At 46.0% G+C, this 14,274-nt stretch overlaps 1 protein-coding gene across 1 annotated transcript in view; it reads left to right on the forward strand.

Moving 5' to 3' along the window:
* Nucleotides 1-11,964, forward strand: part of ATP12A (ATPase H+/K+ transporting non-gastric alpha2 subunit) — a 31,628-nt gene extending 19,664 nt beyond the window's left edge. The window contains exons 13-23 of the mRNA XM_030812514.1: nucleotides 488-663; nucleotides 1,663-1,799; nucleotides 5,872-6,022; nucleotides 6,582-6,750; nucleotides 6,836-6,990; nucleotides 8,848-8,971; nucleotides 9,169-9,314; nucleotides 9,941-10,074; nucleotides 10,262-10,363; nucleotides 10,788-10,879; nucleotides 10,964-11,964. Coding sequence (XP_030668374.1) covers nucleotides 488-663; nucleotides 1,663-1,799; nucleotides 5,872-6,022; nucleotides 6,582-6,750; nucleotides 6,836-6,990; nucleotides 8,848-8,971; nucleotides 9,169-9,314; nucleotides 9,941-10,074; nucleotides 10,262-10,363; nucleotides 10,788-10,879; nucleotides 10,964-10,992 — 1,415 coding nt within the window. The 3' untranslated portion in view covers nucleotides 10,993-11,964. The remainder of the gene's footprint in view (nucleotides 1-487; nucleotides 664-1,662; nucleotides 1,800-5,871; nucleotides 6,023-6,581; nucleotides 6,751-6,835; nucleotides 6,991-8,847; nucleotides 8,972-9,168; nucleotides 9,315-9,940; nucleotides 10,075-10,261; nucleotides 10,364-10,787; nucleotides 10,880-10,963) is intronic.
* The last annotated feature ends 2,310 nt before the right edge of the window (nucleotides 11,965-14,274 follow it).

Raw genomic sequence — 14,274 nt, forward strand, 5'->3', positions numbered from 1 at the left:
TCCTTCACATGCTGTTTTCTCTTCTGAAAATGGCCTTCCCACCTCCACGCTCCCTTTTTCCCCTAGAAATCATCTGTGCCCCTCTCAAGCTTCAGCTCACATGTGACCTCCTTGGGGAAGTCTCTCTTGACCCTCCAGGCAGCTGAAGTGTGTCTCTGCCCTGAGATGTACCCTGTGCTTGATCTCTTTAACTCTGTGCCCTGCTAAGCTTCAGAAGTCGAGACTGTGTATGCCCTAGAACTCGGCAATATAGCAGGATATATTTCTAGAACACAGAGCCTAGTGAGCACACAGTGAATTATATTCGGATGAAATATGCCTTTTCTAAACAAAATGCATTATGGAGTTGAAGAAATTAAACAATTCTGGCTTATTCTGATGTATTGGTAAAACAGTAGAGGACCGAGGTGTATCAGCATGTTCTCCTCTTATTTTTTTTCGTTTCCTATTCTAGTTTCACTGACTCCCTAATTCATCTGTATTACAGGTTTCTGCCATCTCTACCTGCCAGCAGACAAGTTTCCAGAAACCTACTCATTTGACATAGATGCTATGAACTTTCCGACCTCCAACCTCTGTTTTGTGGGACTCTTGTCAATGATCGATCCCCCTCGGTCCACCGTGCCAGATGCAGTCACCAAATGCCGGAGTGCAGGGATCAAGGTGGGAGTTATTTTCTTGACTCAAGAAGTTCTCTCTATGTCATTTTCCTTTCTAATCATGTTTTTCTTAGCAGACGGTCAGTATTTAGGTGTCTTCAAGTAAATATCATAATTCCTATTTTATTTCTAGTTTCGCTGTGCTAAGTTTACCGAAACTGTCCCACAAAAACGAAATGATTGTGTCTATGTGGAATGAACCACATAAACAGTAAATGCAATGAGAAGAATCTCCTAGTGCCTTGAAGTGACCATATCTCGCCCTAGTCCATGGTAGATACTAAAAGACTTTATTGGCTGGGCACGATGGCTCACGCCTGTAATCCCAGCACTTTGGGAGGCAGAGGCAGGCGGATCATCTGGGGTCAGGAGTTCCAGACCAGCCATGGCCAACAAGGCGAAACCCCGTTTCTACTAAAAATACAAAAAAATTAGCCAGGCGTGGTGGCACATACCTGTAATCCCAGCTACTCGGGAGGCTGAGGCAGGAGAATCGCTTGAACCCAGGAGGCGGAGGTTGCAGTGAGCCGATATCATGCCATTGCACTCCAGCCTGGGCAACAAGAGTGAAACTCTGTCTCAAAAAAAAAAAAAAAAAAAAAAAAGAAAAAAAAGAAAGAAAAAAGGCTTTATTACTCAATCTTGAGGCTCAGCCCCCATAATCCATGTTCATCATTACCAGGTTAGTATTAAGACTGTTGAAGTAACATGGGGCTACCCCCAAGTAAACACTCACCAGCCCTTTCACAAATAAAGTGGCATCAAAGGAGATAGGGCTTCCTTTCATGTCAGAGGAGGAAGCACATGAAGCTTAGGAGCAAGGGTAGACCCAATGGGATTAGTGTTTACTCCAAAGACAGTTGTCTCATAGATCCAGAGCTGCCACTGTAATCACCAACCACATTCTCCCAGGGCACTACGGAGTAGGTAACACTGAACCATCCCCACTTTGGCCAACCGAGTTCTTCGTTACTCATGGGCCTTCTCGTTGTCTGTGCTCTAGGTTATTATGGTTACTGGTGATCATCCCATCACAGCCAAAGCTATCGCCAAGAGTGTGGGGATCATTTCAGCCAACAGTGAAACAGTGGAAGACATTGCACATCGCCTCAACATTGCTGTGGAGCAAGTTAACAAATGGTAAGCACAGGAGCAGCATAGCAAAAATTCCAGTTCATACCCATGGGGCCCCACTGGCTCTAAAGAGCTGCACTACTTGGAACAAATCAGCTTTTTGCTCTCAGAGTGATGCTAGGCTGGTTTGAGCTATAATTTGCATATCCATGTATTCACTGTAATTTCACTGAGCAGCTAATATGTTCCAGGCACAGTACTGATACCATGAAATGACCCTTTATGTGTTCCTTGTTTGAAATTTCAAAATCCAGTGTGCCCTAGGCACAAAACCTTTGTACCCAATTTAGAATAAGAAAAACTGAAACGAAGGGTTTATGTGAAATTACTTGCCATAGATGCAGTTGCACAATTTGGAATCATAAGAACCCTGTGGGTTGTTTCATGCACCCTCCTTGGTAAGCATCTTGGGTATTTATCCACCCGGTTTCATAACATGTAGCTGTGTAAACACACCCTTCTTTTTTATTTGGTAATAAATAGATTGGAAGCTTCCTAAGGAAAGTTTTTTTCCTTGTTTCTCCTAATTCTTTTAATCATGTTTATCCTTATTCTTTTAATCATGTTCATCCAACTGTACATTCACTCATGTATTTATTCTTTCAATAAGTATTTATTGAGTGCCAACTATATACCAGGCAAGACCTGGAACTACAGTAGCAAACTGAACAATACTATCCACACTGTTGGGGATCTTTCCGTCGAGCCCAGGAGACAGAAACAAAGCTAACAATGATGTGGTCAGTGTAATGAGGGAGACACACAGGGCTGGGGAGCTGGGCCTGCGGGAGAGTGGCCTGGACTGTGCCTGGTCTCCATGAGTCAAAGACTCCAAATTCTCAGGTTGAGAAGAAATGTTCATTAGCTGGGTTATGCTTTCACGCATGCAGGAGATGAGGGAAAGACCAATGCACCTCTTCAGTTTCCCCAAGCACTTAGGTCTTTTAGGGACACACAGCTGTCAGGTCATAACAAATTACCAAGTTAGAAAACCAACCAGGGTTCCGGCCTCTGGGCACAGCAACAGTACCTGAAGTCTAAGAGTCTTGCAGTGCCCTTTAGTATATATAACATCCCTCTATGAAAACAAGTTTGAGGCTTGTTTATTTGTTTGGTTTTGTAAGGTAATCGGCTTATACTTTTTTTCACTTTAGAATTTTAAACAATTTTTTTTTTTTTTAGACAGAGTCTCTCTCTGTCACCCAGGCTGGAGTGCAGTGGTGTGATCTCAGCTCACTGCAATCTCCACCTCCTGGGTTCAAGCGATTCTCCTGCCTCAGCCTCCCGAATAGCTGGGATTACAGGCGCCCACCGCCATGCCTGGCTAATTTTGTATTTTTAGTAGAGACGGGGCTTTGCCATGTTGGCCAGGCTGGTCTCGAACTCCTGACCTCAAGTGATCCACTCACCTTAGCCTCCCAAAGTGCTGGGCCTACAGGCATGAGCCACCACACCCGGCCTAAAAGAAATTTTTTTAAGAATAGTCAAACGCAGTAGTGAGAAGAGGGGAAAGAGTAGAAGAGTTTGATCTGTAACTGACTGTGAACAATCAGTTGAGATAATTCACTACTACCTTCAGACCAGCCAAGTCTTCTTTTTTAGATACAAGGTGTCCTGTCAGATCACCCAGGCTGGAGTGCAATGGTGTGATCATAGCTCACTGCAGCCTTGACCTCCTGGGTTCAAGGGATCCTCCCTTCTCAGCCTCCCAAGTAGCTGGGACTACAGGCTTGTGCCACTGCACCCAGCTTCATTTTAGCAGATTTTTTTTTTTTGAGATGGAGTCTTTCTGTGTTGCCTAGCCTGGAGTGTGGAGTGCAGCGGTGAAATCTCAGCTCACTGCAGCCTCCACCTCCTGGGTTCAAGCAATTCTCCTGCCTCAGCCTCCTGAGTAGCTGGGATTACAGGCATGTGCCACCACACCTGGCTAGTTTTTGTACTTTTAGTAGAGACGGGGCTTCACCATGTTGGCCAGGCTGGTCTTGAACTCCTGACCTCAAGTGATCTGTCACCTTGGCCTCCCAGAGTGTAGGGATTACAGGCGTGAGCCACTGCACCCGGCCCATTTTAGCAATTTTTAATGAAAGTTGTATATAAGATACCTTACTCCTGCATCTTCTCAATTGCTTCTTTTTTATATTTGCCTTTCCTTCCCTGCTTAGGAAGATTTGTTTGGCCTTCCATTCAAGGATCTTTTGTGGTCTTTGTCCAGTTTTAGCCTGGTGATGGCCACCTGCTGGGTGATGTGCACACGACCGTCCTGCCCTTAACCTCCTCCTGTGCTCCTGTTCAGTATAGATGGCACATTTATTCCTATAAACCTAGACTGCTTTGCCAATTTGCTGACCTGTATAGTGTCCTTGTGCAACCTCAACTTCCTCATCCTTTGGGATAGGCATGGATGGGTCTGTGCTTGGAGCAGACCCCAGAATGTGCTTCTATCTCAGCTTTTTGGAACGAGAGAAAGACATAATCTTCCTACGAATGTGAGAAGGTGCATTGAAATGCCTTTTATGATTCTTGCCTCAGTCAAAAGTCACAAAGGGACTGAACTTCCTCTTGGCCACTGCCACTCTGCTCATGGCCACAAAAGGGAAGAGTGGATTACACATTTTTATACAAATCACCACACTGAGTGAAGTGGATGCTTTTGTGAATGTTTTCAGTTATTCACTTCATCAGCTCTAGTTTCACGACCATATAGAAATTGCATCTTGGCAGGTGTAAGGGGAAAGAAACACCCCTTCTTTCTTCTCTTACTTTTTTTTTTTTTTTGCCAGCAGTTAAGAAGACCTGTAGTTTGAGTCAAGTGCTAGAATTCCAATATTTAGCACCAAGAGGTAAAACAGATCTAGAAAGCTCAAAACTTGCAAATTGTAAAGAAAAAGACCTGCAGTGGTTTGTACCTACATTGTTTAAGCTGAGATTTGAAGGCCAAAATGTAGTGTTAGCCACGAGAAGCTGAGGTGGCTGAGATGCCCATTCCTGGTCAGGGAGCGAGACCTGTGAAGGCCTTAGGGTACAGGGGATGGAGGATGTCAGAACTGAGAGCATCCAGCGGGCAGGAAGGAGAGCCCAAGGCGAGGAGAAGCTTGACAATGCAGGCCTCACCTGGGCTCGCTGGCTAAAGTTAGGGATTCTGGGGTCTGCTCCAAGCACAGTGGGAGGCCCTTGAAGGGTTTTAGCAGGGGAGTAGCTCAGACAGCTCTGCATAATCAATAGGCCCTAGAACCTTACTTTTATAGTCAGCAGGCAATAGTGCTGCTCAAAGACTTCAGTAAACTTCTGCCTCCATAGCACATTGCACAAAGATGACACTCTGTAAATCTGAAATAAACAACAGCAAGTAATTATTACCCCTTGTTTGGGCATAAAAGAATTCTAGGACCAAAATATATGAACAGGCAGTTTGGGGGTTTTATTTCTATTTTTGTTTTTGAGACAGGGTCTCACTTCGTCACCCAGGCTTGAGTGTAGTGGCATGATCTTGGCTCACTGCAGCCTCAACCCCCCAGGCTCAAGCAATCCTCCTGCCTCAGCCTGCTGAGTAGCTGGGACCACAGGCACATGCCACCATACCTGGCTAATTTTTAAAAATTTTTTGTAGAGACAGGGGCTCTCACTATGTTGCCCAGGCTGGTCCTGAACTCTTGGCCTCAAGTGATCCTCCTACTTGGCCTCCCACAGTGCTGGGATTACACGCATGAGCCACTGCATTTGGCCATGAATGGGCAGTTTTTTAACTTCCTTTTACTTCTGAAGTAAGTGTTGCTCTAGGAAGTAGCACTCTCACCTGTTCTAGTAGGGATAAGGCTACCTGGTTTTTTATTCCTATTGTTATATGGTACCTATTGTTATATGGTACCAAGAAATGGTGTTATATTTAGCCTCAGTTTGCCCTCTTGAAATGGAGACTAAAGTGTTCCCAGGACTCCTGTTACCTCACTAGAGCATTAGGTATCAAGGACACTGGGTTCCAGGTCAAGTCAGAGAGGCTTCAGCCAGCATCCTTCCTGGAACAGTGTTTCAAGCTAAGATCTGCCCTTGGGCCTCACCCAGTTTCTTCTGGCCCTTCTAGGGATGCTAAGGCTGCCGTGGTGACTGGCATGGAGCTGAAGGACATGAGCTCGGAACAGCTGGATGAGATCTTAGCCAACTACCAGGAGATTGTCTTTGCCCGGACATCCCCCCAGCAGAAGCTGATCATTGTGGAGGGTTGTCAGAGGCAGGTGGGTGGACAGCAGTGTCCAGAGGACTGACAGGCCCATCACTGTCCATGGGCAAGTGCAGAGGTCTGGATCTCACATCAGGCTGTGGTGCCTTTGAAACCTCAAGAGAGAGTTCTTGGCTCATCCTCATCACCTGACCTCTCCACCCTCTCAGGGGGGCTGGCCCCTGTCCTCCTTTGAGACCCCCACCACACGTTCCCCGAAAGGCTCATCCCAGCTCTCTGCATTTTGTCATGAGAGCCCGGTGAAGCATTTGCCACTGTGGTAGGTGTGAGTAAAGAAAGATTTAAAATGCAAAGATTTAAAACAAAAAATGTGAAGACATAAGATATAAAACACCTGAGCATTAGGTTTTCCTCATTTGCACACATCTTGTTTGGAGATCTTTGTTCCTCCTTCTAAGATTTCTCATCTTTATCTTTTCCTCTAAATGGGCCCTTCCGTTCAGCCATAATCATCCTCGCAACCTCAAGAGAAAGGGAGGTTGCCTTGCTCTTGCCAGGTCTGCAACCCATTGGGCCTGCTCACTCCCACTTTCTCCCTGGGTCCCCCGCCACAGGATGCTGTTGTTGCTGTGACAGGGGATGGAGTCAATGACTCTCCGGCTCTAAAGAAGGCAGACATTGGGATTGCCATGGGGATAGCAGGCTCTGATGCAGCCAAAAATGCAGCCGACATGGTCTTGCTGGACGACAACTTCGCATCCATCGTTACAGGGGTGGAGGAAGGTGAGTGAGTCTCGGGGTCTTCCCAAGGGCCGGGGTGGTCTGGGGGACTAGAAGTAAGTTCTGAAGGAGAAACCTTTCTGCCTAGGTCGCCTGATCTTTGACAACCTCAAGAAGACTATTGCTTACACCCTGACCAAGAACATTGCCGAGCTGTGCCCCTTTCTGATCTACATCATTGTCGGGCTCCCCCTGCCCATTGGCACCATCACCCTTCTGTTCATTGACTTAGGGACAGACATTGTAAGTGACACTGAAGGGAACAGGATGTGATGCCTGCCCCAGGGGAGATCAAGTTCAGGGTTGATACCTCCAAGGGCAGAGGATGGACTAACTCAGTGCTTCTCAGCTTCCATGTGATGGGGCCTGTAGCTCTGCATTTCTCACAGGTTCTCAGGTGGTGCCCATTCTACCAGTCCACATGCCACACCTCAAAGCAAGGGACCAGAGGCATCGGCCAAATGTTTGGAAATTAAAAATACTCTATAGTGAGCTTTTTTTTTTTCTTGAAACAGTTTCACTCTCATCGCCCAGGCTAGCATGCAGTGGTGCTATCTTGGCTCACTGCAACCGCCGCCTCCCAGGCTCAAGCGATTCTCCCTCCTCAGCCTCCCAAGTAGTTGGGACTACAGGCTTGTGCCACCACACCTGGCTAATTTTTGTATTTTTAGTAGAGTTGGGGTTTCCTGGCCTCAAGTGATCCACCTGCCTCGGCCTCCCAAAGTGCTGGGATTACAGGCGTGAGTCACTGCACCTGAGCTATAGCAAACTTTTCAAGACATGAGTCTTCATCCTCAAAAAAAAAAAAAAAAGAAATGCCATTGGTCAGTTTCAGCCTATGTGCCTCCCTTTTCTTTTGGGAAGATGAAGCTGTCACTCAAATTAATCACCCAAATAACCGGGGGCTCAGTGACTAAAGTGATAATCTCACAGCCACCCCTTGTTAAGTAAGAGAGTCTGACATGGAAGACCTTTACCTAAACATAATAAGAAGTAGCAGTTATGAAGACTTTATAAAGCCTTGCCCTACAGTAATGTCACCTAAACCTTCCCCTTTTCCGGTATCCATTTAAAGAAAGCCCCATCTAAGCTGCCCATGTGGCTGTGGCTTACGTGGGCAAGCAGGGAAAGCAACAGACAGCAAGCTGAATTCTCAGCAGGAAACTGGCCCTTCAAATTGCCCTCTTCCCCTCTCTTGTTTTCTACAACACCCAGGTAATCCCTAATTCCTAGAGAGACTGGAGATGTCTTTCCCTTTGAGGGGTATTGAGGTCCCCAAAGTTGATAGATCATTTTCCAAGCCCTTCACATTTGCCTACTTTGCTCTGCTGCAGTGCTTCTCCAGACCTGGTGCGGGAGTCACCTGGGAACTTGTTAGACATGCACACTCTGGGCACTGGTGGACACCTGTAGCCCCAGCTACTCAGGAGGCCAATGCAGGAGGATTGCTTCAGCTCAGGAGTTTGAATCCAGCCTGGTCAACACAGAGAGACCTAGTCTCTTAAAAAATAAAAATTAAGAACAAATAAAATAAAAATGTTATTCCAGGTAACTGGGCTAGGAATGGAAATAGGTTGTACACCCATTGTCTTTTAAAAAAAGAGAAAGAAAGAAAGCCAGAAAGAAAGAAAAGAAAGAGGAAGAAAGAGAGAAAGAGAGAGAAAAAGAAGAGAGAGAAAGAGAGAAAGAGGAAGGAAGGAAGGAAGGAAGGAAGGAAGGAAATGCAAATTCTCTGGCCCCAGCCCAGTCCTCCTGAATTGGGAAGTCTGGAGGTGGGGCACAATGATCTGTCTTTTAGCAGGTCCTCCCACCTGGAGGGAGAGGACGGCACAAGAAATCCTCCCTGTAGGGGAAGAGTGTTTTCTAACCAGCATCCTTCAGAACTGCCAGCACAGGGTGATAAAAAGCAGCTGATTTCTAAAGGCACTATTTTTAAATTCCCATACAGACAGCATGCCCTCTACTGCCTATAACCTGGATGGGCCAGCTCCATGCCCCCACCCCATCCAGCCAGTGCCCCACCCACCCCAGCCCCCCTCCCCTACTGTGGGTAGAGCAGAGCATCCTGGGGTTAGACCTCACCAGCCTCTTCCCCTCTAGATCCCCTCCATTGCCTTGGCATACGAGAAAGCTGAAAGTGACATCATGAACAGGAAGCCTCGCCACAAGAAGAAGGACAGGCTGGTGAACCAGCCGCTCGCTGTGTACTCATACCTGCACATTGGTACGATGAGGGCGCGTCTTCCCCATCACACCAGCGCCTGCCCTGAGAATTGAATTCACTGGCGTCGGGGGCACAGCCAGAAAGTGTGGTTTTCTTGGGCCTGGGTTGGGGAGGGAGGGGCAACCGAGAGCAGACAGGATGAGGCAGTTCCCTGAGGCCATCGTAGAACCTGTGTCCTATCTCTCTTGTTCTTTCAGGCCTCATGCAAGCCCTGGGAGCTTTCCTTGTGTATTTCACCGCCTATGCACAGGAGGGCTTTCTGCCCCGCACTCTCATTAACCTGCGGGTAGAATGGGAGACGGACTACGTGAATGACTTGGAAGACAGCTATGGGCAGGAATGGGTTAGTGGCGGGAATTGCCGCAGAGTCCACCTGATTCTCTCCATGCTCATTGCCCTGCCCAGACTTACATAGAACCTCCATGTCCCTGAACAGCCTTGGAAAGCTTCAATTAATGGGGCTCAGGGCCCCCTTGCTGACACGTTTGGCCTTCGCCGGGTCTCATGGCGCAGCCTCCTTTCTCAGACTAGACGCCAAGAGGTCCATTTTTTTACTTTAGCTTTGCCATTGGTATAGAAGAGTGACCAGCCCAGCCACACCCACAGTGGGGCCAAATAAATTTACATCTTTCAGGCCAGGTGCAGTGGCTCATGCCTGTAACTCCAGCACTTTGGGAGGCTGAGGAGGGAGGATCACTTGAGCCCAGGAGTTTGAGACCAGCCTGGCCAACATAGTGAGACCCTGCCTGTATTAAAAATAATAGTAATGATAATTTTTTTAAAATTAACATTTTTCCCTACTCAGCTGGTTCAAGGAAGAAAAATGTTTCTTTCCAAACACTAGGAGGTGGTCCACTCTCAGTCTGGGTGAGGTGCGGAGAGAGCATGAAGCTCTAGAGAACTAAACTGCAATTTCCTAAAAGTTTTCTTTTAGCCTTCACGGTCTCTTCCTTCTCTGCCCGTTAACAGACAAGGTACCAGAGGGAATACCTAGAATGGATGGGCTACACAGCTTTCTTTGTTGGCATCCTAGTCCAGCAAATAGCAGATCTGATCATCAGGAAAACCCGGAGGAATTCCATCTTCCAGCAGGGTCTCTTCAGGTACTGCCTGTGCCCAGCCTCCTGGGCCTGCCATGCAAGGATGATGATGATTTGTTTTTCACAAGACCGAGTTCTGGCCACACCTATAACCCCAGAGGCATTGACTCTTCTGGTGGCATGGTCTTCTGGGTATATGATCATGAAGCCACAAGAATCCCAAGTCTGTCTGCTTTTGTGTGTCTTGCAGAAATAAAGTCATCTGGGTGGGGATCGCCTCACAGATCATCATTGGTCTGATCCTCTCCTATGGCCTCGGAAGTGTCACAGCCTTGAGTTTCACCATGCTTAGGTGAGTTCACCCTCAACAGCATGGAGGAAAGAGCCAGACTCTGCTTTGAGCTGTTGCAGCCTAAATAAACCTGAGGATTCCCAGGGTTCCTCCCCAAGTCTTTCAAAAGATGTCAAACTGATCCCATGCTCTATGAGCCCAAAACTTTGTTCTGCATTTGCCAGAAGTGGAAATGGGTTTTCTAGACCTCACCAACCCGCCTTCATCCTCATCCAACAGGTTGCTTCAAAGGCAGACATTGCTTCTAGCAGTCACAGTGAAGGTTAAACAAGGAGCTTTCCACCTTTATTTTGTGGGGCCTCGTGGATTTGTCGTTGTTTGCAGTAAAGCAGGACAAATGAACGAGAAGCCCCATTCCCATTGGGCAGGGTTGGGCTATCCCTGTGGATGAGTCAGGGCTCACCCTCCACCCCTCTGCTTCCAGGGCTCAGTACTGGTTTGTGGCTGTGCCGCACGCCATCCTGATCTGGGTGTATGATGAGGTGCGGAAGCTCTTCATCAGGCTCTACCCTGGAAGTGAGTAGCCTGTGATTTTAGAGGCTCTGTTTACCCCCTTCAACAGACTCTCCATTTCTGATGTACTTTTTTCTCTCTCTACAGGCTGGTGGGATAAGAACATGTATTATTAAGACCACCTCACTTCCTTCGTCTCTCAGCGGCACGTTGGGACACACTTGTTCATCTTCTGACCATTTGCTGGGAGATTCCCCTGCAGGGCAGACATCGTCAAAATTCCTACAAGAGGAAATTTTCATGCAGCAAGCTGTATGCAGGATACTCACTGATGTCTTGCACTTTAAAACTGAAATTCAACTCTTTATGTAGGACTTTCTTTTCTATCTCCATCTCCTCATTAAAAAATACGTACATTTCAAGGTAATGGTATAGGGAAGAATGTGTTTATATGTATTTGAAACTCCTTGATGTTAATAGTCTTGTGTAACCCAGGCATCTACTGGGGCCTGCCTTAAGCTCTAGCTAGGATTGCTCAGAACTCCTTTCCACACCCTATTAAAGGCCCCATGACCTCCCTAAGATTTCTGCAAATCCCTCGAGAAGGTATGTTCTCATGGTCTCCTTGCTCAAAAAAGGCCAACTCACCCGAGGGTCTGCAGGAGATGGAAGTGGCGGCAGGTTTACATCACAGCAGCACGCATGACCTCAGCTTTCACTTGTTTAACTCTGAGATGTCCTTCTTGAAGGCCCTTGCCACAGTTTCCCTGGCCATGTCACCCTGTCCCACCTCTGGTCATCTCCCCAGCCCTTTATGCCTCTGTCGCCCTCCACCCCTACATCAACTCCTCCAAAACTGAGCTCCCAGTTCATTTTGCATATCCTAACTCAAAACACTCATTTAATCCAAGGGGGCTTTCTTCACCAGGATTCAACCCTAGTAGAGACCTGTTGTTGTTTCCATAGTGATATTTATTTCTTGTAAAACAGTTGCCAGGTGCTCTCCAGCAATAACGTTTTGTCAGTCATGTTTCATGTTTTAACTTAGGTGTATTCATGTGTGACACACCCATGTTGACCGGCCCGGAAAGGCCTCGTTTTTAACTAAAAGATGTTTTATAAACCCAGGTTTAATTGTGGTGTTCTAATTGATTCACATTTTTCTAGAATGAAGAGCATGGGACAAAAAAATAGGATATGATTTCTTATTTTCCTTTCGTTGCTCCTTCCGGTCATTTTCCTTATCTGTGGAAGATCTGGAAATGTAGGATTTTTCTTTTGAACTCTTCCTCATGACCCCAGGGCTCCAGCCGGGGCCTCTGATGTGCCGGTGATTCTTGGTTGGACGCCTGTGGGAGGGCCCGTCTTTCTGCAGCAGCACTCGAGAGAAGGGTTCTACAGCCTTTCCATCAACTGCACACCTCACGCTAACTCATTTGACAGAACCTGAGAATGGTGTTTGGTTAAGCTTTCCTCATCCAGTGGCCTGCCCTGTCACCTCTCTCCATTACAGTCTCACTCGGGGGCATCTGGGTCTGATGGCTGTAGGTTGGCATCTCCGGGACAGGAAAAGGCAGCTTTAGAGTCACCATGCTCTTGGGGTCACGTGTAGGAGCAGGAAAGAGGGAAAGAGACTATCCTTGTAACTTTATGTATATAGATTCCAGTGCATATTGTATGCAGCCATGTAAGCTAAAATAATGTTGCTGTCCTCAGGAGATTTGTAATCTATGTTCAGCCACAATTATCACTGGACTAATCTCCTATCAGTAGTTCCAGTGAACTGGAAACACTTCCCAGAGTGGTTTGGGCAGTGTGGTCATGGCTTTCTCATTCCAGTCTCGACAAGGCAGCTAATGCTTTCTAGACTTAAGCTAAGAATAACTTGACCTTACTTACTCTTTCCTGACAGGCTGCCTGAGTACTCATGGCTGCAACGCTTGGCAGCTCTTGGTCCTGCCAATGCCCGCGGGACAAGGCCATCAATTTAGCGCAAAGCTGCAAGGTTTAACTTGGGATTGGATTAGAGTTGAAAGGAGTTAACTTGGAATTAGAAGCCTCTTCATAGCAGGAACTATGTATGAAATAATGTTCGTATTTGTGCTTATTTACTTTTGCGAAGAGTTGACACTCAAATATTTATAAAATTAACAAATACCTAACTTAAGAAATCCCAGAAAAGACACTAGCATTATTGAGTAGCTTTATTAAGTTGTAGACAGAAAAAGGCAATAAAATCCCATTTCAGAGGGTGTTTTTGGAGGGACTATTTAATTGACCCACGAAGCCTAGATAGCTTTTATTATAGGAAAAAAATGATGTCAATTTAAATCTAATTGATGTGGTAGAGTATCTCAGATACATAAACATGAGGCTGAATTCCTAGAGTCTTTGCTTTTTAAAACAATCTAATTTATTCTGATTATAAAATTGCAGCTCTAAATGAGCTATTTTCTTAAACAGAAAATTTAGAATAAATGAGATTAAAAAATAAGTTAAAATCACCCTGAATCTCACTATGTAATCATATACCTAAATGAAAGAGTATTTCTTTGGAGTTTTTCCACACATATATTTATTTTTAGGTAAAATTAAATAAAGTTTTCAATTCTGCCTTTTTTATTTAACATCAAAAACATGGTGTTAATGACTGCACAGTATTCTAGATTGAGAGTGCTTTCGCTAACTATATCTGCACTGTGAGAAAGCTCATTAATTTCCTACTAGGCATCTTTCTCAAAAAGGCTGCATCTTATCCTCAATATTGTACCACACATCTCCATTTTATAAAAGATTCCTCAAATTGGAATTAAGGCATTCAGAGCATTCTTAAGGCTCTGGCTACACATTGCCTAATTTATCTTTAGATAAGCTGTATCAGTTTACACCCCCACTAGCAATAGAAAAAGAATATTTATCTTGCCTATCATTAAGATGTGAATGCTCAGTCAACCATAGATCTTTCTATAATTTGACAAAGATGTAGGAAGTACTCCTGTATGGCTTGAGAACACAGCCCAGAACAAGATAGAGCATGGAGCCAGTACACCAGTAGAGGGGTGAAAGGAAAATACAAATTGTGATAAGGTCTTGAAAAGGCATAATGGGGCTTAGATAATCAGATGATACGATTGAGGGTGGTCAGCTAAGTCCTTTTAAATAGGGTAGTCAGCAAAGTCCTTTTTGTTGTTGTTGAGATGAAGTCTCATACTCTTGCCCAGGCTGGAGTGCAGTGGCACAATCTTGGCTTACTGCAACCTCCACCTCCTGGATTCAAGTGATTCTCCAGCCTCGGCCTTCCCAGTAGCTGGGACTACAGGCACCCACCACCACGCTGGGTTAATTTTTGTATTTTTAGTAGAGACGGGATTTCACCATGTTAGCCAGGCTGGTCTTGAACTCCTGACCTCAGGTGATCCATCCACCTCGGCCTCCCAAATTGCTGAGATTACAGGCGT

This window comes from Nomascus leucogenys, chromosome 5 (assembly GCF_006542625.1).
Source record: "Nomascus leucogenys isolate Asia chromosome 5, Asia_NLE_v1, whole genome shotgun sequence".
Taxonomy (NCBI): Eukaryota; Metazoa; Chordata; class Mammalia; order Primates; family Hylobatidae; genus Nomascus; species Nomascus leucogenys.